This window comes from Gadus chalcogrammus, chromosome 20 (assembly GCF_026213295.1).
Source record: "Gadus chalcogrammus isolate NIFS_2021 chromosome 20, NIFS_Gcha_1.0, whole genome shotgun sequence".
NCBI classification, from domain to species: Eukaryota; Metazoa; Chordata; class Actinopteri; order Gadiformes; family Gadidae; genus Gadus; species Gadus chalcogrammus.
The window spans coordinates 364,918-389,649 of record NC_079431.1 but is presented as its reverse complement, the minus strand read 5'-3'; the positions used below and the strand labels follow the sequence as shown (position 1 = coordinate 389,649).

Genomic DNA, 24,732 nt, shown 5'->3' with positions numbered 1-24,732 from the left:
CCTAACCTAACCTAACCCAGGGGGTTACCCTAACCTAACCTAACCCAGGGGGGTTAACCTAACCTAACCTAGGGGGGTTAACCTAACCTAACCCAGGGGGGTTAACCTAACCTAACTCAGGGGGGTTAACCTAACCTAACTCAGGGGGGTTAACCTAACCTAAACCAGGGGGGTTAACCTAACCTAAACCAGGGGGGTTATCCTAACCTAACCTAACCCAGGGGGGTTAACCTAACCTAAACCAGGAGGTTACCCTAACCTAACCCAGGGAGTTTAACCTAACCTAACCTAACCCAGGGGGGTTAACCTAACCTAACCCAGGGGGGTTACCCTAACCCAGGGGGGTTAAACTAACCTTACCCAGGGGGGGTTAACCTAACCTAACCCAGGGGGGTTACCCTAACCTAACCTAACCCAGGGGGGTTACCCTAACCTAACCTAACCCAGGGGGGTTAACCTAACCTAACCTTAACCAGGGGGGTTAACCTAACCTAAACCAGGGGGGTTAACCTAACCTTAACCAGGGGGGTTAACCTAACCTAAACCAGGGGGGGTTAACCTAACCTTACCCAGGGGGGGTTAACCTAACCTAACCCAGGGGGGTTACCCTAACCTAAACCAGGGGGGTTAACCTAACCTAACCTTAACCAGGGGGGTTATCCTAACCTAACCTAACCCAGGGGGGTTAACCTAACCTAAACCAGGAGGTTACCCTAACCTAACCCAGGGAGTTTAACCTAACCTAACCCAGGGGGGTTAACCTAACCTTAACCAGGGGGGTTAACCTAACCTAAATCAGGGGGGTTAATCTAACCTTAACCAGGGGGGTTAACCTAACCTAAACCAGGGGGGTTAACCTAACCTTACCCAGGGAGGGTTAACCTAACCTTACCCAGGGGGGTTAACCTAACCTAACCTAAACCAGGGGGGTTAACCTAACCTAACCCAGGGGGGTTAACCTAACCTTACCCAGGGGGGGTTACCCTGAACCGACGTCTCCTTCAGTGGTTTTGTGGAACATCTTTTTTAGTTTGAAGGAAATCACTCAAATTAATCAAGTCGTTAAAGTATTACAGCAACATTATGTGGATATGAAATAGCATAATTGTATATAATTATATGAATATATATAAATAAATACCATTAGGTATCTCCTGCTTTACAACACAAAAGCTAGCATCTTGCAAAGGCTCCAACTAACATTATTATATTTCATTTCAGATGCAAAATCAAACAAAATAATTATGCAAAAGACAAATGATAAGCATGCAAAGTAATTATTTGATGATAATGTATGTTTTTATTATCTACATTAATTTCCTATTGATTACTTATTTATAATCTCATGTTCCGAAAGCTTAAGTTTATGAGCTTGTGACCCTCTGAGTCTCTCGGTGCCTGAAGGGTCCACATGTTGGTGTCTAGTCCTGCTCTGGTATCAGAAGGAGCTGACGGAGCAGGCTCTGTTCTGAGTGGTACCCAGGCGGTCAGCGGGGGGAGCCGCAGTCAGACTCCATCAGACTGCCGCTCTCAGCAGGATGACAGATATGAAGATGGCCTGTGACCGTGAGCAAGGGGACGGAGGCAGCGCTTCTGCTGTCAGAGGGGAGAGAAGGTGGCCTGAAATAATCCTTATACTAGGGCTCGTTAGACAAGGGCTGGCGGTCGGCTTAGCTCAGGACGTAGAGCATTTGTCTTGTAAACGAAAGGTTGCTAGTTCGATCCCTAGCTCCTCCTAGCGAGTGTTGATGTCTCCCTGAGCGAGACCCTTAACCCTAACTGCTCCTGACGAGCTGGCTATCGCCTTGCATGGTTGACTCTGCCGTCGGGGTGTCAATGTGTGTATTATCCAATGTAAGTCGCTTTGGATTAAAGCGTCTGCTAAATTCCCTAATTGTAATTGTAGACTAAAATGGGATATCACGTGGTGCGTATATTTATATATTTACGTTAACGTTTGATTGAAGCTCTTCATGCGTCATGTGATGTCAGCCGTGTGTTTAAACAACGGCTCTGGGCTCAACAGGCCGGCCTGCGGAGGCTCTGTCTCTGGGCTCAACAGGCCGGCCTGCGGAGGCTCTGTCTCTGGGCTCAACAGGCCGGCCTGCGGAGGCTCTGTCTCTGGGCTCAACAGGCCGGCCTGCGGAGGCTCTGTCTCTGGGCTCAACAGGCCAGCCTGCGGAGGCAGGTTCCATCGAGGATGCATCGGAGGTGATTTGTGTGGACTTGGGACCGTTAAATATCCCAGGATGCATTTGGCAAAGTAGTATCAGAGCGTTCTAATATTTACGTACTATTGTAAAATGAAAGAGGATGGGGTTTTGTTTTAGACATGTGTTATATCGTTCAGTAGTTATCTGCCTACATGAGGCCGTAGCACAGGTAACAGACAAGCTCAGGTGGTGACGTCATCGAGTCCGCTGCTGTTCCATTTACAGGTGCAACCTCCTGTCCTTGGAGGTTTGTACTTGGGATGCTCCCTGCCGTTCAGATGGGACTGGAGGAGCCAGAGGTCAGAGGGGCTCTGTCTTCCCTTACTTCAGCACATTCCTGTCTCCTTTGAATTATAGATATGATCATGCTAGCAGCCGGGAGCGAATGTTTGCTCAGCGTCGACCCCGACCCAGTGCACCGTCCGCAGTGAGCGTGACGTGTCCCTAACCCTAACCCTAGGGTCCCTAACCCTAACCCTATAAGCAGGGCGGGGTGGGTGATGTTGATCCATCTGCTCTCTGTGGGTTGAAGCTTCATGCAGCTTTCCTTTCATGCCGTCTAGGAACACTCAAGCTTTGGATGTTTTACTGTATCAAACCTTTTTACTTCCATGAAGAAAAGTGTCTGCAAACACATGAGCAGCTTCAGGAGCTCCATCCAGAGAGCGGTCCACCTCCCTGAGGAGGTCAGAGAACCCCAAGAGCAGCCCTGAGGAGGACCTGGTGATGACGGTCTCACCTGGGTGACCTTCTCTGTCACGTTGTGAGTTCTGTCCTTCACCTTGGGTGCGATGATGGTGTTCTCGGAAGCGGGTGGAGAATGGGTCTTCTTATCTCCTCCGTCTGAGAAGTTGAGGGCGATCAGCGGGATCTTGTTGATGGTGCTGTACCTGTTGATGTTGGACTCTGAGTTGGAGCCAAGAAGACTGGACTTCAGGTGGTTAAAGGGTCCTAGAGGATAGGAAACAAACAAGAGCAGAACTAGAACCTGGAGTGGACTCCAAGGTCACTCTTACAGTCCATGTCATGAAGTCATGTAGGTCTGTATCTAGGTCTGTATATCTAAGTCTGTATATTCAGTTCTGTATATTTAACAATTATTCGCGGAAGGCCAAGTAAGTAGAACACTATTCACGGAGCCTGAGGTGAATAATTATTTTAGTATATACTACACATGAACACTCCAAAAATAAACAAGATAAAATTGTTTGCTCGGATTTAATTGTTTTTATTAGCTTACGAGACGGCCGTCATGCGCGGAAAACAATATCCTGAGTTTGAGATCTCAATCATGGGATATTGCCCAATGTCCCGAGATAGCGAACCAATCAAATTGCGCCATCTTAGGAGGTTCACGTGTAGCATATACTAATTATAGAGGGTTAGGGTTAGCCCTAACCCATATACTAATTATAGAGGATTAGGGTTAGGGCTAGCTCTCACCCATATACTACCTATAGACTAACATAGACCAGCGGGTGGACAACAGCAGTCGACACAGCACCAAGACGGTGTAGGTTTGGGGTGGGGTGGGGGGGCTTCATGCATCAATGAAAGTATTTCACCACAAGCCAATTGATGAAGGCATGCAGCGTCATCATGTTCAATGATGTCATTATACGACAGAGCACTGATGGCGTGACAAGTCACCACACTATCGGATAACCACGGCGCATGCAGCACTTAGTCGGGGGTGGATTACTAAGTCATCCATTTGTGCTGATTGCCCTGCTTGAAAGATGAGCTTCAGCGATGAGCAGACATCAGACAGAAGGGTAAGGTAAGGTGGGCTTTACCTCTGGTCAGGCGGCCATTGTCTAAACGCAGCAGTTTGTTTTGTAAGAGTAGAGGGGAGAGAAGTGAGCTACATAGCTTAGCTGTGCTACTGCCACTTAGCCTGTATAATAACTGAGCTTATGAACCAGTTTGATCAATTCTTCATCAGAGGGTCTGCTCTTTTATAATGACGGTAACAGGAAGTTTTATAACCAAAGTAGAATCTGGCAAAGAAACACACTTTGATCGTACATTTAGACGAAGGTTAAGATGAGGAATGTAAAATGGAAATTCGTTTTTTTTATACGCAATTACAAAGTGGAGAGAGGAGCTAGGAGGAGTCAGGAGGGTGTAGCCTGAGGAGGAGGAGTCAGTAGGGTGGAGCGTGAGGAGGAGGAGTCAGTAGGGTGGAGCGTGAGGAGGAGGAGTCAGTAGGGTGGAGCGTGAGGAGGAGGAGTCAGTAGGGTGGAGCGTGAGGAGGAGGAGTGAGTAGGGTGGAGCGTGAGGAGGAGGAGTCAGTAGGGTGGAGCGTGAGGAGGAGGAGTCAGTAGGGTGGAGGAGGAGGAGGAGGAGTCAGTGGGGTGGAGCGTGAGGAGGAGTCAGTAGGGTGGAGCGTGAGGAGGAGGAGGAGGAGTCAGTAGGGTGGAGCGTGAGGAGGAGGAGTCAGTAGGGTGTAGCGTGAGGAGGAGGAGGAGGAGTCAGAAGGGGGGAGCGTGAGGAGGAGGAGGAGGAGTCAGTAGGGTGGAGCGTGAGGAGGAGGAGTCAGTAGGGTGTAGCTTGAGGAGGAGGAGGAGTCAGTAGGGTGTAGCGTGAGGAGGAGGAGGAGTCAGTAGGGTGGAGCTTGAGGAGAAGGAGGAGGAGTCAGCAACGTGAGGAGGAGGAGGAGGAGTCAGCAGAGTGAGGAGGAGGAGGAGTTAGCAGTGAGGAGGAGGAGGAGTCAGCAGAGTGAGGAGGAGGAGTCGGTAGAGTGAGGAGGAGGCGGAGGAGGAGTCAGCAGCGTGAGGAGGAGGAGTCAGCAGAGTGAGGAGGAGGAGTCAGCAGCGTGAGGAGGAGGAGTCAGCAGGCTGAGGAGGAGGAGCTACCTTCGCTGCCGTGGCGCTCCCTGAACAGGCCCTTGGCGCTGCAGCTGAAGCGCTCCATGTCGTGCAGAGAGGAGGCGCGCCTCATGCTGGCCGGGCCGTCCCGGGGGAGGGGCTGGGCCTGCGCGCCGGAGGGGGGGGGCTCCTCCCAGGGGTGCTGCGGTGTGGGGGGGTCCGGGGGCCCGGGGCCCTCGCTGGCCCGGGAGCCGCGCCTGCTGGGGGCGATCAGCGCGCGCGTGTCGCTGGCCTCGGGCTCCGCGGCGCCGCAGGGGCCCCCGGCGGGCGAGGGGGGGCCCCCGGGGGCCACGGGGGCGGGGTCCTCCGGTGCCCCGGGGGGGTCCACCAGCACGGCGTCCGGGTCCTCCTGGGGGAGGGGCTGCTTGGCCGTCCCCATCAGGCTCAGCGCCGCCTGCCGGAAGCGGAGGAACCGTCGCCGTCCTGGACGCCACGGAGACGAAGAAGAAGAAGAGCTTCATCCTGAGGAAGACTCTGGTCACGCATTAATACAGAACCAGTTTGTTTGATACAGAACCAGTTTGTTTAATACAGAACCAGTTTGTTTAATACAGAACCAGTTTGTCTGATACAGAACCAGTTTGTCGAATACAGAACCAGTTTGTTTAATACAGAACCAGTTTATCTAATGCAGAACCAGTTTGCCTAATACAGAACCAGTTTGTTTAATACAGAACCAGTTTGTTTGATACAGAACCAGTTTGTTTGATACAGAACCAGTTTGTTTAATACAGAACCAGTTTGTTTGATACAGAACCAGTTTGTTTGATACAGAACCAGTTAGTTTAATACAGAACCAGTTTGTCTAATACAGAACCAGTTTGTTTAATATAGAACCAGTTTGTTTAATACAGAACCAGTTTGTCTAATGCAGAACCAGTTTGTTTAATACAGAGCCAGTTTGTTTAATACAGAACCAGTTTGTTTGATACAGAACCAGTTTGTTTAATGCAGAACCAGTTTGTTTAATACAGAACCAGTTTGTTTGGTAAGTGGATACCAGAGCTCCAGTCCCCATACCAGAACACCAGTGGGCTCTCTGTACATTTACCACATTGATTAAACCTTAGGAGCTATTCAAAATGAATGACTTTCTAAGAATAGACGCAGGGGTTCAATTTGAGCCGCCCGTAGATTTTAATGAATTTTTCAGATGCAGAGAATGAGCGGGTGGGTGGTTTCTGCCCCCTGCAGCTGGGATGTATTCAATCGTCGCCATCGGTCCTTTACCAGCCATTAACTCCCAGCACTATCATGTGCATCCTATACCGTGAACAGAGAAGGTCCTAATGAGAGGCAACCTGTCTGACCGGAGACATGGAAGTTCCAGTAAAACAATGATGAAACACTGCTTCTCTCCTTGCTTGTATCTCTTTAACTCTCTCTCCCTGAATGGACGAGGTGGTCCTGGAAGGGAAGAGTTCCTCAGTTCTGCAGCGGTCCTATCTTCAGACCTGCAGCCCACTGCCCCTAGATTAGGTACCACAGCTCCCAGAATAACCCCGGAGTTAAATCTAACTCTAACCAGCTCTAACCATCACCACATCTCTAACCATCTCTAACCAGCTCCACATATCCAATCAGCTTTAACCAGCTATAACCAGCTCAAGCCCACTCCATAGCACTCAACTACGTGCACACAAATACTGCAAATACGCAGCATACGCTAACCACCGTACCGTCTCAGGTGTCCACACGACACACAACCAGCCAGCCCCGGGCGGGACGGCGAGGGAGCGGAGACCACAAAGAGCTCTAAGGAGGGGCAGCACTGAGCCGTCTCACAGGGAACCCTGGTGCACCATCATAGTGCTAGGAAGCTGGATCACTGATGTTATGTCTCTGTCCTCGTCCGTAGGATGAAACGTACATGTGCCGCATTTGGAGCTGCCAATTATTATTGTTTTAATGAGTTGAGGTCATCATTGGAAATATTGGAGGTGTGGTCTCGGTGGACCGGGGGAAGTGGTCTCAGACCGGGGCTGAAGTGGTCTCGGTAGACGGGGGGTCAGTACTCACTCTGGTCGGACCGGGTGGGGGAGGTGTGGGCTGTCTTCTCGGTAGAGTCGTCGCTGCCCTCGTCCAGGACGTAGTCAAAGTTGAGGATGAACATCATCACAAGCCCCTCCTCGTTCTTCACCGGCATCACGTGGACGCTGCCCTGGAAGGCCGAGCCTGGGCGGGGAGCAGGGAGCACGTTAGTCCCTCCTACCAAACTCAGGGTCATGTTTCAACGAGGATGGTTGGGTGGGGGGGGGGGGGGGGGGGGGGGTTCAGTAGACCGGGGGGGTGGTGCCAGTAGACCGGGGGGGGGGGGATTCAGTAGACCGGGGGGGTGGTCTCAGTAGACGGGGGGGTGGTCTCAGTAGACCAGGGGGGGGGTTCAGTAGACGGGGGGGTGGTCTCAGTAGACGGGGGGTGGTCTCAGTAGACGGGGGGTGGTCTCAGTAGACGGGGGGGTGGTCTCAGTAGACGGGGGGGTGGTCTCAGTAGACCGGGGGGGTGGTCTCAGTAGACGGGGGGGTGGTCTCAGACCGGAGAGGTTTCAGTCTGGACTGCTGAGAGATAACAACATTCTGTTTGTGTTTTGATTGGTTCTTGTGGCGTTCCTCTGTTTCCCAGTGGGACCAGTGGCGTTCCTCTGTCTCCCAGTGGGACCAGTGGCGTTCCTCTGTCTCCCAGTGGGACCAGTGGGACCAGTGGCGTTCCTCTGTCTCCCAGTGGGACCAGTGGCGTTCCTCTGTCTCCCAGTGGGACCGTGGTGTTCTCTATAACCCCCCCCCCCCCCGGCTGACAGACAGTCCGCCAGAGGCTTCATCAGCAGCCGGCACCGCGCTGCCCGGCTAAATATAGGATCAGCAGGAGGAGAGGAGCAGCCGGCACGGAGGGGAGGAGGAGAGGAGGAGAGGAGGAGAGGAGGACAGGAGGAGGAGAGGAGGAGAGGAGGAGGAGAGGAGGGGAGGAGAGGAGGAGAGGAGGAGAGGGGAGGAGGAGGAGAGGAGGAGAGGAGGAGAGGAGGAGGAGAGGAGGAGAGGAGGAGAGGAGGACAGGAGGAGGAGAGGAGGGGAGGAGAGAGGAGAGGGGAGGAGGAGAGGAGAGGAGGAGAGGAGGAGAGGAGAGGAGAGGAGGAGAGGGGAGGAGGAGGAGAGGAGGAGAGGAGGAGAGGAGGACAGGAGGAGGAGAGGAGGGGAGGAGAGAGGAGAGGGGAGGAGGAGAGGGGAGGAGGAGAGGAGAGGAGGAGAGGAGGAGAGGAGAGGAGGAGAGGAGGAGGAGCGGAGGGGAGGAGAGGGGAGAGGAGAGGAGGGGAGGAGGAGAGGAGAGGAGGAGAGGAGGGGAGGAGGAGGAGGAGAGGAGGAGAGGAGAGAAGGAGGAGAGGAGAGGAGAAGAGGAGGAGGAGAGGAGGAGAGGAGGGGAGGAGAGGAGGAGGAGAGGAGAGGAGGAGAGGAGGGGAGGAGGGGAGGAGGAGGAGGAGGAGAGGAGGAGGGGAGGAGAGGAGAGGGGAGGGGGAGAGGAGGAGGAGGAGGAGGAGAGGAGGAGAGGAGGAGAGGAGAGGGGAGGGGGAGAGGAGGGGAGGAGAGGAGAGGAGGAGAGGAGGAGAGGAGCACCCAGCACGGAGGGGGAGACGAGGGAGGGAGGAGGAGGTGGGGTGCATACAGACGTTATGGATGAATGAAGAGAAGATAAACTAGATATTATCTAAAAACCAAGCTGGACAGCTTGTCCATATGTAGAGAATTAATTTGGGCACTTTAAGTTTTATTAAGCTCTAGTATCAGTATCTACTACCTAGTATCTACTGTCTAGTACCTACTGTCTCTCTAGTATCTACTCTCTCTAGTATCTACTGTCTCTAGTATCTACTGTCTCTAGTACCTACCGTCTCTAGTATCTACTGTCTCTAGTATCTACTGTCTCTAGTACCTACTGTCTCTAGTATCTACTGTCTCTAGTATCTACTGTCTCTAGTATCTACTGTCTCTAGTACCTACCGTCTCTAGTATCTACCGTCTCTAGTACCTACTGTCTCTAGTACCTACTGTCTCTAGTATCTACTGTCTCTAGTACCTACTGTCTCTAGTACCTACTGTCTCTAGTACCTACTGTCTCTAGTACCTACTGTCTCTAGTACCTACTGTCTCTAGTATCTACTGTCTCTAGTACCTACTGTCTCTAGTACCTACTGTCTCTAGTACCTACTGTCTCTAGTATCTACTGTCTCTAGTATCTACTGTCTCTAGTATCTACTCTCTCTAGTATCTACTGTCTCTAGTACCTACTGTCTCTAGTACCTACTGTCTCTAGTACATACTGTCTCTAGTATCTACTGTCTCTAGTACCTATTGTCTCTAGTACCTACTGTCTCTAGTATCTACTGTCTCTAGTATCTACTGTCTCTAGTATCTACTGTCTCTAGTATCTACTGTCTCTAGTACCTACTGTCTCTAGTATCTATTGTCTCTAGTATCTACTGTCTCTAGTACCTACTGTCTCTAGTACCTACTGTCTCTAGTACCTACTGTCTCTAGTACCTACTGTCTCTAGTACCTACTGTCTCTAGTACCTAGTCTTCCCACAGTAACCAGCCTCTCTGTGGGCTGGGCTCTGTTCCAGAGCAGATGGAAACACAATGGCGGTCTCTAAGCCCCTGCCTCCGCTGACTCATCCGCGGAGCTGAATGTCACCTCCACTATAAAAATATCAATGGGGAGGTTCTCGGTTCTGGAGCAGTGCTACATCAGCACAATGCGCCTCATTAGAGGGGTTATTACCTTCTGGATAGTGATCTATTGTTCACTACGTCTCAAGATATGTTTTGAGCTCGGCTCTGGGAGCCCACATAAGGGAACGTAGAATGAAAACATGGGCATTGTTTCCGGTACGTTTTCTCAAGGCTACGAGCATCTCGTCATTAAGGAGGCCGTGGGCCTGTCATCAGCTGATTCAGTGGCAGGCCTGCGTCCTCACAGCGGATTGGTGGGGAGAAAGACTCTGATTGAGTAGGTCTGCAGCTCATTTCCTGGTAGACTTTTCAGTAGTTGCCTCAGAGTGGTAAGGTATACAAAGATGTATGTGGCTGTCTCTAGTAACTTTCAGTTTAAGAAAGAAAATTTCAAAATGTTAATTCTCTGTAAGCCACACATAAAAAAAGATATCTATAAAGCCTTATGTAGCAAAGTTTTATATTATTGTTGAAAGTTGAATTACAGTTATACTTTGTGGCACAATCAAATGTATTTTCTTTTCTTTTTGTATCGTCACTATACAACAATCAGAATGACTCCAGTGTGCACATGTATCTCCTCCATGTGTTCTAGCAAAGGTATTTATTGAATTTCCTTCTCTTCCTATTCCATGATTGATGAGTATATGGTTCTCAGAAATGAAGGCGTAAACATTATAAACCATACATATGATTTTGTCAATTATCGGTTTGTTCTGAAGATCGATATATTTTCCTGCAACGTATTTGTTTTACCACATAACATGTGTCTCTCTCTTGCTACATCATGTAGAGATGTGTCTCATGTATCATGTAGAGATGTGTCCTGTGTCTCATGTATCATGTAGAGATGTGTCCTGTGTCCCATATATCATCTGGAGATGTGTCTCATGTATCATCTAGAGATGTGTCTAATGTATCATGTAGAGATGTGTCATGTAGAGATGTGTCTCATGTATCATGTGGAGATGTGTATCATGTATATATGTGTATCATGTAGATATGTGTCTCATGTATCATGTAGACATGTGTCTGTAAATGCCCTGACTGGCTGAGGGAATGAGATGAGATCTCCTGAGGAGAGGCGAACTGCCGATCTCCGCCTCATTAGATGAGCTCAGCCCGATGCTGTGAAACAGGACTTGTGATGTTCTGTAAGAGATCCTTTCCACAGAGGTTACAGTGGTGAGACATTCCTCCTTTTATTAGTTGTTTTCAACCAAACTATGAATCTGCTGCCAAGAAGAGTCCTGGTGCTGCTGTTTCCAGGACTGTCCTGTCTCCAGGACTGTCCTGTCTCCAGGACTGTCCTGTCTCATGCCATCTCTACTCTCTGGAGGAGAAGCCTGGCGTAGGGGACTGCAGTCTCCTGGACTCACACTGCCAGGGCCAGCAGTGTGTTCTCTGAGTGTGTTCGATGGCTAAAGGATTGTTTGGTCATTGACCGAGAACACGTGTGTCTTTCGCCCTGCCAAAGAGGAGCACACTTTACGCCCGGGCTGAGAAACAAACACAGCGCGGATTGAGACCATCCTGCTTTAATGATGGAAATTTAATTAAAGAGGATTCTGTTTCCATCATTAATTATTAAAGCATTGGGGTTTAATCATGCAATCTGCTAGACTGTACTAAATGATGTAGGCCTATACTGTGTCATGGTCTTATAATCTCAGTACATAACACAGAATATATTATAAATATATCAATATTACAATAGCATTGTTATACTTTTCTATTCTTAGCCTCATCCGTATTCTGAATGGTACGCCAGTGCTCCACTGCTGTGGAGGCAGAATCAAGAGCCTCGGGTTCTACACACTGAGAACCAAATGTGACATTTCTCTTGTTTACAGCCATTCTGCTTACACCATCACGCAGCTCCACTGGGGCACTGCCTAGTAGAGAGAGAGAGGGGGAGAGAGAGGGGGAGAGGGGGGGAGAGAGAGAGAGAGAGAGAGAGAGAGGGAGAGAGAGAGAGAGAGAGAGAGAGAGAGAGAGGGAGAGGGGGGGGGAGGGAGAGAGAGAGAGAGAGAGAGAGAGAGAGAGAGAGAGGGAGAGGGAGAGGGGGAGGGAGAGGGAGAGGGAGAGAGAGAGAGAGAGAGAGAGAGAGAGAGGGAGAGGGAGAGGGAGAGAGAGAGAGAGAGAGAGAGAGAGGGAGAGAGGCTAAGCTAGCCCTTGTTTAATGTCCTCTTGGCCATGGTGCTCAGTGAGGTCTCCATTAGCCAGCCGGGCCTCTTCTTTAATCAGCATCAAGCAGGCCGTCAGGGACAAGTCCTGCGTTCACGTTCCTGTTCCCAGTTATCTCTGTGAGATCTCTGCCGTCGTCTTTTATTGCTGTTGTTTTTATACACAGAATTCTGGGGTGTGTTAAAATAATGAAGAGAATATACAAAGCGTGTGCATATGGAGGACTAAGCAGATGGTTTGGAGGAATACTAAAGACATTATTCTCAGTAAGGCTTCCCCCGAGATGCAGAGAGCTCTCCATTGTAGGTGAAGGAGCCGTCGTCTCTGCTGCACGGCTCCATCTGCTCTGCTCTGAGCCTCGTACAACTCCCTTTCTATCCTCCTAATTAAGGATAGCCGTGCTGGCAGCACTTCATTGGGCTATATCATGCTTACTTTTCTATAATTAATCACTTATTTAATAATCTAATAGTTATCACTGTATTTCTGTCTCTGTTCGATTAAATGAGGTTGCAGATTGCATTCCAAATGTAAAGAAGCACAAACAATAGAGGCGAGGTGAGGTGTGCTGTGTGTAAGGCGATATTGTTTTATCTGGTTGTTGTCTAATTATATCTTTGGCCCGACCTCACTGCAGTCCCTGAACGGGCGGAGAGGGGACCGGGCTCAGCCTGCCGCTGCAACCAGAGAGGACCAGGCGATGAAAGATGCATGGTCTGCTTAGGGGCCGGCGGTCTGCTGCCCTGGGGGGCGTCCCGCCTGACCCCCCCCTCACCCCGGGACACGAGCCCGTCCGGGGGGGCCAGGTCCTCCAAGGGGGGAGAGACCGCCCCACCTGCGTATCACATGACCCCGGCGGACCGCTAAGCGATGGCCGCCTAATGCGGGGCTCAGGTTCCCTTTGTGGCGAGCGTCCTGCTGCAGGATCACCACACAGGACAGCATTTAGCAGCAGGACGTCCACGATGCACCGTCAGTCTGGCTCCAGCCCCACAGTGAGCTGCTGTATTCAGTACTGCAGTAAGGTACTGTATTCAGTACTGCACCGAGGTACTGTATTCAGTACTGCAGCAAGGTACTGTATTCAGTACTGCAGTAAGGTACTGTATTCAGTACTGCACCGAGGTACTGTATTCAGTACTGCAGCAAGGTACTGTATTCAGTACTGCACCGAGGTACTGTATTCAGTACTGCAGCAAGGTACTGTATTCAGTACTGCACCGAGATACTGTATTCAGTACTGCACCGAGGTACTGTATTCAGTACTGCACCGAGATACTGCATTCAGTACTGCAGTAAGGTACTGTATTCAGTACTGCACCGAGATACTGTATTCAGTACTGCAGTAAGGTACTGTATTCAGTACTGCACCAATGTACTGTATTCAGTACTGCACCGAGGTACTGTATTCAGTACTGCAGTAAGGTTCTGTATTCAGTACTGCACCGAGGTACTGTATTCAGCACTGCAGTAAGGTACTGTATTCAGTACTGCAGTAAGGTACTGTATTCAGTACTGTAGTAAGGTACTGTATTCAGTACTGGCTTAAGGTACTGTATTCAGTACTGCACCAAGGTACTGTATTCAGTACTGCACCGAGATACTGTATTCAGTTCTGCAGTAAGGTTCTGTATTCAGTACTGCACCGAGGTACTGTATTCAGTACTGCATCGAGGTACTGTATTCAGTACTGTAGTAAGGTACTGTATTCAGTACTGCACCGAGATACTGTAATCAGTACTGCAGTAAGGTACTGTATTCAGTACTGCACCGAGGTACTGTATTCAATACTGCACAGACATACTGTATTCAGTACTGCAGTAAGGTACTGTATTCAGTACTGCACCGAGGTACTGTATTCGATACTGCACCGAGATACTGTATTCAGTACTGCAGTAAGGTACTGTATTCAGTACTGCACCGAGAAACTGTATTCAGTACTGCACCGAGATACTGTATTCAGTACTGCAGTAAGGTACTGTATTCAGTACTGCACAGAGATACTGTATTCAGTACTGCAGTAAGGTACTGTATTCAATACTGCACCGAGATACTGTATTCAATACTGCAGTAAGGTACTGTATTCAATACTGCAGTGAGCTACTGTATTCAATACTGCTCCGAGATACTGTATTCAGTACTGCAGTAAGGTACTGAAGTCAGTACTGCAGTGAGATACTGTATTCAGTACTGCACCGCGATACTGTATTCAATACTGCAGTGAGATACTGTATTCAGTACTGCAGTAAGGTACTGTATTCAATACTGCACAGAGATACTGTATTCAGTACTTCACCGAGGTACTGTATTCAGTACTGCAGTAAGGTACTGTATTCAATACTGCACAGAGATACTGCATTCAACACTGCAGTGAAATACTCTATTCAGTACTGCAGTGAGATACTGTACTTCAGTGTCTAAGATACAGTAAAGATAAGTTTGATACTATAAAGTAATACAAGTACAATGGACCACAACAATAGGTTGAGAAGTGCTTTTAGATGTAACCCTTTTAAAAAAAATACACAATGTTTTGTTTCTGTAGTTTGTTGCTGGGGCGAGGAAGGCGATTACCAGAAGTTTCTTCTGTTTTCTGGGTCCCACTTTATTTAAACAGCTGAAGTCAAAGTAATCCTGCCCATAATACCTATCAATAATCCTACTGCATTCATATTAACTTATACACCAGATATACACTATCTACTGTATTCATATTAACATATATATCCGATATATACCATCTATTCTGTACATATTAACATATATACCAGCTATATATATATAGTTAGATATATACTGGCTGCATGTTAAAATATTTACCAACAAATATATTCTATCACATGCATCCATATTGTTCTCGAACATTCTCTGAATTGCTCTCAGCATACGTTGCATAGTGAGACATTATTTTGTTACAAAGGGTCAAATACAGTGTCCTAGTTCTCTGGCTCCCTGCCTCGCTGCTCTCACAGCTCTACATTTAAGCTGCTTAGCCTGGAGCCAAAGCACCAAAGCTGTGTGGCTCCTGATGCCCAACTCACATCCTTTAGAGCTTCTCAAGATTACCAGTAGGGGCTTTAAGCCACTTCCCGACTGCTGGTAAACCACTTGAGACTGGAGACCAGGAGATAATGAACCTTCAAATTAAGGCACGTTTCTTCCTGAACCAATGTGTGGGTTTCAGACCAGAACCTCCTGCAGAACATGAGACCAGATCAACAAGGCTTGTTTCATACCGTAGAACCTTATGCAGAACCAGATCAACAAGGCGTGTTTCAGACCAGAACCTCCTGCAGAACATGAGACCAGATCAACAAGGCGTGTTTCAGACCGTAGAACCTCATGCAGAACATGAGACCAGATCAACAAGGCGTGTTTCAGACCAGAACCTCATGCAGAACATGAGACCAGATCAACAAGGCGTGTTTCAGACCAGAACCTCCTGCAGAACATGAGACCAGATCAACAAGGCTTGTTTCATACCGTAGAACCTCATGCAGAACCAGATCAACAAGGCGTGTTTCAGACCAGAACCTCCTGCAGAACATGTGACCAGATCAACAAGGCGTGTTTCAGACCAGAAACTCATGCAGAACCAGATCAACAAGGCGTGTTTCAGACCGTAGAACCTCATGCAGAACATGAGACCAGATCAACAAGGCGTGTTTCAGACCAGAACCTCATGCAGAACATGAGACCAGATCAACAAGGCGTGTTTCAGACCGTAGAACCTCATGCAGAACATGAGACCAGATCAACAAGGCGTGTTTCAGACCAGAACCTCATGCAGAACATGAGACCAGATCAACAAGGCGTGTTTCAGACCAGAAACTCATGCAGAACCAGATCAACAAGGCGTGTTTCAGACCGTAGAACCTCATGCAGAACATGAGACCAGATCAACAAGGCGTGTTTCAGACCAGAACCTCATGCAGAACATGAGACCAGATCAACAAGGCGTGTTTCAGACCGTAGAACCTCCTGCAGAACATGAGACCAGATCAACAAGGCGTGTTTCAGACCAGAAACTCATGCAGAACCAGATCAACAAGGCGTGTTTCAGACCAGAAACTCATGCAGAACCAGATCAACAAGGCGTGTTTCAGACCGTAGAACCTTATGCAGAACCAGATCAACAAGGCGTGTTTCAGACCAGAACCTCATGCAGAACCAGATCAACAAGGCGTGTTTCAGACCGTAGAACCTCATGCAGAACATGAGACCAGATCAACAAGGCGTGTTTCAGACCAGAACCTCATGCAGAACATGAGACCAGATCAACAAGGCGTGTTTCAGACCAGAACCTCCTGCAGAACATGAGACCAGATCAACAAGGCGTGTTTCAGACCAGAAACTCATGCAGAACATGAGACCAGATCAACAAGGCGTGTTTCAGACCGTAGAACCTCATGCAGAACATGAGACCAGATCAACAAGGCGTGTTTCAGACCAGAAACTCATGCAGAACCAGATCAACAAGGCGTGTTTCAGACCAGAACCTCCTGCAGAACATGAGACCAGATCAACAAGGCGTGTTTCAGACCAGAACCTCCTGCAGAACATGAGACCAGATCAACAAGGCGTGTTTCAGACCAGAACCTCATGCAGAACATGAGACCAGATCAACAAGGCGTGTTTCAGACCAGAACCTCATGCAGAACATGAGACCAGATCAACAAGGCGTGTTTCAGACCGTAGAACCTCATGCAGAACATGAGACCAGATCAACAAGGCGTGTTTCAGACCAGAACCTCCTGCAGAACATGAGACCAGATCAACAAGGCGTGTTTCAGACCAGAAACTCATGCAGAACATGAGACCAGATCAACAAGGCGTGTTTCAGACCAGAAACTCATGCAGAACATGAGACCAGATCAACAAGGCGTGTTTCAGACCAGAACCTCATGCAGAACATGAGACCAGATCAACAAGGCGTGTTTCAGACCAGAACCTCATGCAGAACCAGATCAACAAGGCGTGTTTCAGACCAGAACCTCATGCAGAACCAGATCAACAAGGCGTGTTTCAGACCAGAACCTCATGCAGAACCAGATCAACAAGGCGTGTTTGAGTCCATCTGTAGGTTCATTACATTTTGCGGGGATTGGTAAGTGATCCGTGTGTGTGTGTGTGTGTGTGTGTGTGTGTGTGTGTGTGTGTGTGTGTGTGTGTGTGTGTGTGTGTGTGTGTGTGTGTGTGTGTGTGTGTGTGTGTGTGTGTGTGTGTGTGTGTGTGTGTGTGTGTTTCAGGGTACTGATACCCTCCCCGGCCACTCTCTCTGCTCAGCTCCTCCTCCCCTGACTACAGCTCCGCCCCCTTCAGCACTCATCAATGTTGTCATGGAGGGGGGGGGGGGGGCCTTATGCCCTTTCTACCTCTTCTAACGTATTTATTCTGTAAGCCGCTCACCCTCCCATCTTTATTCATGAGGAGCAGATCAGCTCACTGAAAAGAACTCTGAGCCTCAGTCAGAGTCCGAGTCTCAGAGTCTCAGTCTCAGAGTCTCAAAGTCTCAGTCTCAGAGTCTCAGAGTCTCAGTCTCAGAGTCTCAGTCTTAGTCTCAGAGTGTCAGTCTAAGAGTCTCAGTCTCAGAGTCTCAGAGTCTCAGTCTCAGAGTCTCAGTCTCAGTCTCAGAGTCTCAGTCTCAGAGTCTCAGTCTTAGTCTCAGAGTCTCAGCCTCAGAGTCTCAGAGTGTCAGTCTCAGCCTCAGAGTCTCAGAGTGTCAGTCTTAGAGTCTCAGTCTCAGAGTCTCAGAGTCTCAGTCTTAGAGTCTCAGTCTCAGAGTCTCAGTCTCAGAGTCTCAGTCTCAGAGTCTCAGTCTCAGTCACAGAGTCTCAGTCTCAGTCTCAGTCTCAGAGTCTCAGTCTCAGAGTCTCAGTCTCAGTCTCAGAGTCTCAGTCTCAGAGTCTCAGTCTCAGTCTCAGAGTCTCAGTCTCAGAGTCTCAGTCTCAGTCTCAGAGTCTCAGTCTTAGTCTCAGAGTGTCAGTCTTAGTCTTAGAGTCTCAGCCTCAGAGTCTCAGAGTGTCAGAGTGTCAGTCTTAGTCTCAGAGTCTCAGTCTCAGAGTCTCAGTCTCAGAGTCTCAGTCTTAGTCTCAGAGTCTTAGTCTCAGAGTCTCAGTCTCAGCCTCAGAGTCTCAGAGTGTCAGTCTCAGTCTCAGAGTCTCAGCCTCAGAGTCTCAGAGTGTCAGTCTTAGTCTCAGAGTCTCAGTCTCAGAGTGTCAGTCTCAGAGTCTCAGAGTGTCAGTCTTAGTCTCAGAGTCTCAGCCTCAGATTCTCAGAGTGTCAGTCTCAGAGTCTCAGCCTCAGAGTCTCAGAGTGTCAGTCTTAGTCTCAGTCTCAGAGTCTCAGAGTCTCAGTCTCAGTCTCAGAGTCTCAGTCTCAGAGTCTCAGTCTCAGCCTCAGAGTCTCAGAGTGTCAGTCTTAGTCTCAGAGTCTCAGTCTCAGAGTGTCAGAGTCTCAGTCTCAGAGTGTCAGTCTCAGAGTCTGAGTGTCAGTCTCAGAGTCTCAGAGTGTCAGTCTTAGTCTCAGTGTCTCAGTCTCAGCCTCAGATTCTCAGAGTGTCAGTCTCAGTCTCTGACTCGCAGAGTCTCAGTCTCAGAGTGTCAGTTAAGGGGTGAGAGTATATTATGAGAGGAAGAGAGAGACAAGGGAGAGAGGGGGGGGTGTGCACAGTATATAATAGGAGAGAGAATAGTATACATAAATGAAATAGAGAAACACAGGAGTGTAGAGAAGAGAGTGAGGAATAATATGAGGGGTATCTTTAGTCGCCTAGTTGCTTCAGACATTATAGGAGTAATATTGAGTTGATATGGAGGAGGAGAGGAGGAGAGATGAGGATGAGAGAGGCGGGAGAGGGGGAGAGATGAGAGAGGAGAAAGGAGGATGGAGGCTCACTTGAAAGAGGCCAGTTTCTCTCCACACTACTACTCTTTGTCATATTCTTTAAGGTTTGAAAAACAATATATACAGTATATATATGTATATATATATATACATATACAGTATATATTCACACACAAGCTAGCATTTCAGCACACTCCTGATTAAATATTCCGACGCTGGCTGGTTGGCGGTGATTAAATAAGATCTCTCTGTTCTCGTGGTTCTCCTTTGTTTCCCCTTTCCGCGGTCGGCTCCCGGCGCTCTACAGACTCTCCGTGAAGAGGTTACCCTGGTGAACGTGGTTGGAAAGCAGCGCTCTGTCCACCTCAGGATAGTACCTCATTAAAGACCTGCAATGGAGGGACTGGGGGCTCCTCATCAGACGTCCAGACTCTAAGGCTGAGACTCTGAGCTCTCCAGGGCAGTGAAACCACTCAGGAAGCCCAGTCCTGATGGTCTCTGACTTCACACGGAAAAGCATGAAGGCTGTCCCTGTAGTCCATGCAGTTATTCATTTAAGAACTGGGAGTGGAGGCTGATTGACGGGCAGACGGTGAATACGCCTTCAATTCACTAAAACACTAAACTGACAGCCCAACCTGGTTGATAAAATAGTGTTGAATTACCATGAAGGAGATGATACCATACAGAACCCTGTGATGACAGACACATGCCATTCACATAATGTAAGGTGATTGACATGATGTAAGGTGATTGAGAGAATGACATCTCTTTCAATATCTGTATCGCTCTGTGTCTTCCTATCTCTGTATCTCCCTATCGCTCTCTCTATCTCTATATACATTTCTCTGTATCTCTCTAAGTCTGTATACATTTCACAGTATCTCTCTCTATCTCTTTATCTCTCTCTATCTTCGACACTATTTCTCTATCTCTGTATCGCCCTCTGACTCTGTATCTCAATATATTTCTCTCTCTATCTCTCTATCCCTCTGTCTATCTCTCTATCTCTCTGTCTCTCTGTCTATCTCTCTATCTCTCTATCTCTCTATCTCTCTATCTCTCTGTCTATCTCTGTATCTCTCTCTATCTCTCTATCCCTCTCTCTATCTCTCTATCTCTCTGTCTCTCTGTCTATCTCGCTATCTCTCTATCTCTCTATCTCTCTGTCTATCTCTGTATCTCTCTCTATCTCTCTATCCCTCTCTCTATCTCTCTATCTCTCTGTCTCTCTGTCTATCTCTCTATCTCTCTATCTCTCTATCTCTCTATCTCTCTGTCTATCTCTGTATCTCTCTCTATCTCTCTATCTATCTCTGTATCTCTCTCTATCTCTGTATCTGGTTGTGATGCGAGGAATGGGTTAACCTGGCGATTCTAAATGCTTGGCATAAGTCTCTATGAACGTCCTGTCCGTCTATTATCCCATTTTTTTTCCCTTCTCTCTCCCCCCCTCCCCCTCTCCCCTCTCTCTCCCCTCTCTCCTCCCCCTCTCTCCCTCCCCTCAATCTCTCCCTCTCTCGCCTCTGTCTCTCCCCTCTGTCTCTCCTCTCTCTCCCCTCTGTCTCCCCCCTCTCTCCCCTTTCTCTCTTTAACTCATGGAGGCAGAACACAAGGACACAGAGCCCGGTCAGACTAAGATCACCATTATCACACTAAGATCACACTAGGATCACTAATATCAAACTATGATCACCATTATCCCACTCTGATCACTATGATGCCACTATGGTCAGACTATGATCAGTATTATCAGACTATGATCACTATTATCAGACAAGGATCACACTATGTTCACCAGGATCACAATGTGGTCACTATTATCAGAAAGGGATCACACTATGGTCACTAGGATCACACTATAATCACTATGATCACTATGATCACACTAGGATCACACTGTGGTCAGACTATGATCACTAGGATCACACTGTGGTCAGACTGTTATCAGACAAGGATCACACTGTGGTCACTATGATCACTATGATCACTATGATCACACTCGGATCACACTGTGGTCACTAGGATCACACTAGGATCACTATGATCACTGTGATCACTATGATCACACTAGGATCACACTATGGTCGAGATTATCAAACAAGGATCACTGTGATGTTACTATTGTCACACTATGGTCACTATTACCACACTAGGATCCCAGTAGGATCACACCAGGGTCGCTGTGATCACTGAGACACAGCGTGGCGTTCTGGAAGTGTCTCGTGGTGCAGGCTATGGAACCTGTTTGGTTGTTTATCGTGGAACCCGGACATTAAATAAAAGCAGCGTGCAGCAGTAGAAATCTGCCAGTGGCAGATAAGGCAAGGTCATCTGGGAAAGGGAAGCATATCCAAAATACTAACTCTAGAAAACGATTTTAAAATGTGGATTGGCAGAATACGTTAACTGGAAATTCAGAATCAAATGCTCAATTACAAAATAGTCTTCATTAACTGTTACAAAAGATGAGGAAGCAGGAAGCATATAATTATCACACTATTGTCTATATATATATATATATATATATATATATGTATATATGTATATGTGTATACATATATATATTTATATATGTATATGTATATATACATATATGTATGTATGTATGTGTATATATATATATATGTATATATATATTCATATGGTGTTTAAGGACGGGCAGTAGGGCTCGGACGGGCCACGCTGTGTGTAGCCTGTAGCATAGCGTCTAGTTGGGTGTGAAAGTGCTGCCGAGTGTAGTGTGTAGCTGTGTGTAGCATGTAGCTGTGTGTAGCGTGTAGCTGTGTGTAGCGTGTAGCTGTGTGTAGCGTGTAGCTGTGTCTAGCGTGTAGCTGTGTGTAGCGTGTAGCTGTGTGTAGCGTGTAGCTGTGTGCAGCGTGTAGCTGTGTGTAGCGTGTAGCTGTGTGTAGCATTTTGCTTGGTGTAGCATGTAGCTGTGTGTTGCGTGTAGCTGTGTGTAGCGTATAGCTGTGTGCAGCGTGTAGCTGTGTGCAGCGTGTAGCTGTGTGTAGCATGTAGCTGTGTGTAGCATGTAGCTGTGTGTAGGGTGTAGCTGTATGTAGCGTGTAGCTGTGTGTAGCGTGTAGCTGTGTGTAGTGTGTAGCGTGTAGCTGTGTGTAGCATGTAGCTGTGTGTAGCGTGTAGCCACGTGTAGCGTGTAGCTGTGTGTAGCGTGTAGCTGTGTGAGCGTGTAGCTGTGTGTAGCATGTAGCCACGTGTAGCGTGTAGCTGTGTAGCTGTGTGTAGCATGTAGCCACGTGTAGCGTGTAGCCGTGTGTAGCGTGTAGCGACAGGTTCACCCCTGTCATCACAGAACCTCATATCCCCTCACGGACAACAGCAAGACTCCCCCATCCCCACGACCCCCCACCCACGCCCAACCCTCACTGTAAGGGTCCGCTGAGTCCGCAGAGACCCCCTCACCGCCTGGCCCCCACCCAGGGCTCCAACCCCCCCATCACCCCCCCCATCACCCCACCCTGGGCTCTGACCCCTCCCTCCGTCACCCCACCCGGGGGCCGTGACCCTCAGCGGTCCTCCGTCACCCCACCCGGGGGCCGTGACCCTCAGCGGTCCTCCGTCACCCCACCCGGGGGCCGTGACCCTCAGCGGTCCTCCGTCACCCCACCCTGGGGCCGTGACCCTCAGCGGTCCTCCGTCACCCCACCCGGGGGCCGTGACCCTCAGCGGTCCTCCGTCACCCCACCCTGGGCTCTGACCCCTCCCTCCGTCACCCCACCCTGGGGTCGTGACCCTCAGTGGTCCTCCGTCACCCCACCCGGGGGCCGTGACCATCAGCGGTCCTCCGTCACCCCACCCGGGGGCCGTGACCCTTAGTGGTCCTCCGTCACCCCACCCGGGGGCCGTGACCCTCAGTGGTCCTCCGTCACCCCACCCGGGGGCCGTGACCCTTAGTGGTCCTCCGTCACCCCACCCGGGGGCCGTGACCCTCAGCGGTCCTCCGTCACCCCACCCGGGGGCCGTGACCCTTAGTTGTCCTCCGTCACCCCACCCGGGGGCCGTGACCCTTAGTGGTCCTCCGTCACCCCACCCGGGGGCCGTGACCCTTAGGGGTCCTCCGTCACCCCACCCGGGGGCCGTGACCCTCAGTGGTCCTCCGTCACCCCACCCGGGGGCCGTGACCCTTAGGGGTCCTCCGTCACCCCACCCGGGGGCCGTGACCCTTAGTGGTCCTCCGTCACCCCACCCGGGGGCCGTGACCCTCAGCCGTCCTCCGTCACCCCACCCGGGGGCTGTGGTGACTCACCGTCCTTGCGGTGGTAGGTGATCTCCAACTTGCGCTCCTCGGACCCCCCCATGGCCTGCTCCACCTGGCCGATGGCGGCGGGGGGGGTCAGCGCGCCGTGCAGGAAGGGGCAGGTGCCGGGTCGCTGCATCACGTCCGGCCGCGAGAACCCCGTCATCTCACAGAAGCCGTCGTTGCAGTAGATGATGGCGCAGTTCTCCACCCGCGCGTTGGCGATCACAAACTTCCTGTCTGTGGTGGAGAAGATCCCAGGGGTTGGTGGTGCAGGTGTTAGGTGGTGCTGGTGTTAGGTGGTGCTGGTGTTAGGTGGTGCTGGTGTTAGCCGGGGATAAGGTGCAGAAAGGGTGCAGCACCCACGCCCTGGTGCTAGTTTCTAGTGGGACAGGGTGGAGGAGGTGGTAGTGTCTAGTGGGACAGGGTGGAGGTGCTAGTGTCTAGTGGGACAGGGTGGAGGTGCTAGTGTCTAGTGGGACAGGGTGGAGGTGCTAGTGTCTAGTGGGACAGGGTGGTGGAGGTGGTAGTTTCTAGTAGGACAGGGTGGAGGAGGTGGTAGTTTCTAGTGGGACAGGGTGGAGGAGGTGGTAGTTTCTAGTAGGACAGGGTGGAGGAGGTGCTAGTTTCTAGTGGGACAGGGTGGAGGAGGTGCTAGGGTTAGGTGGAGGTTCTCTACTGGAGGTTCTCTACTGTGTTGTGTGTTGCCACACAACACAGATGAAGGAACTAAAGGCTTCAGGTGAAGGTCGGCTCATCGTTTGGTTAAAGAGTGAATCTGCTCTCACTCTAAAACAGCAACATCTTCTTAAGAAGAAACTACAGTGTCATCTATAGACACACAGTATCGCACACGCACACGCAAACATACGCATGCAATTATAATAAATTAATTAATAAGATGCATAAACAAGTGTAGCAATAGCTTAAAATGCAACACAATAAAATGACACGATGTGATATGGGCCGATATTAATGTAAAACTATGTAACAAAATAATATGCAAATGCTCACTTTGACCCTCAAATTTCCGAATTATTATTCCCAGGAAGGTGTTCTGCGGCGCCACGTGACCCCTCCGGACAGGCATGTTGATCCGATCGAAGACCTCCTGAAGTCAGTCCTGAGTTACTGCTGCAGCATCTCCGCTCATACCCCACTCTGAACGTCCTTCTAGTTCAGATCATCTCCAGGTCCCACCTCGGAGTGGTTCGCCCTGAGCACCACAACACGGAAACGCCTCCTGGCCGGAACGCGCGGAATCGGTCAGGATCTCTGGGGTCAGACCCGGTCTGCTCAGCGGCCGGTAGAGCCGGTTCTCCGTCGGTGTGGTGGAGCTCCGGCAGCCAGCGGTTCTTATGCTGGAGTGACGCGTCTCCCCCGGGACTCGGTCCCCCCCCCCCCAGAGCCGCTCATCTCCGCTGAGCCGCTGGGGTGAGACGACGTGTCATCACACCCTCAGCGTGCTGTCGGCGGGGGATCGGAAATGTAAATTCGCACACTTGTTTTATTTGTCAGACTTGTGCTTGTTGTGTGAGATAGCGTGTTTGATCGCATAGGAGAAGCAAACCCTTCAGACAGCAGCCCCAGCCAGTAGTGGTGCTCTCTAGGGTGCTGAAGTTCACACCTGACCTC

General features: G+C 49.7%; 1 protein-coding gene across 1 annotated transcript in view; it reads right to left on the bottom strand.

Annotated features, from left to right (window-relative positions):
- The window catches only part of LOC130373662 (potassium voltage-gated channel subfamily H member 6-like), a 45,281-nt gene extending 21,094 nt beyond the window's left edge, over positions 1-24,187 (bottom strand). Inside the window, exons 1-6 of the mRNA XM_056580281.1 lie at positions 24,112-24,187; positions 23,107-23,337; positions 7,103-7,258; positions 5,072-5,506; positions 4,010-4,030; positions 2,953-3,164 (exon numbers count right to left, since the gene is read on the bottom strand). Coding sequence (XP_056436256.1) covers positions 2,953-3,164; positions 4,010-4,030; positions 5,072-5,506; positions 7,103-7,258; positions 23,107-23,337; positions 24,112-24,187 — 1,131 coding nt within the window. The remainder of the gene's footprint in view (positions 1-2,952; positions 3,165-4,009; positions 4,031-5,071; positions 5,507-7,102; positions 7,259-23,106; positions 23,338-24,111) is intronic.
- Between the last annotated feature and the right edge of the window lie 545 nt (positions 24,188-24,732).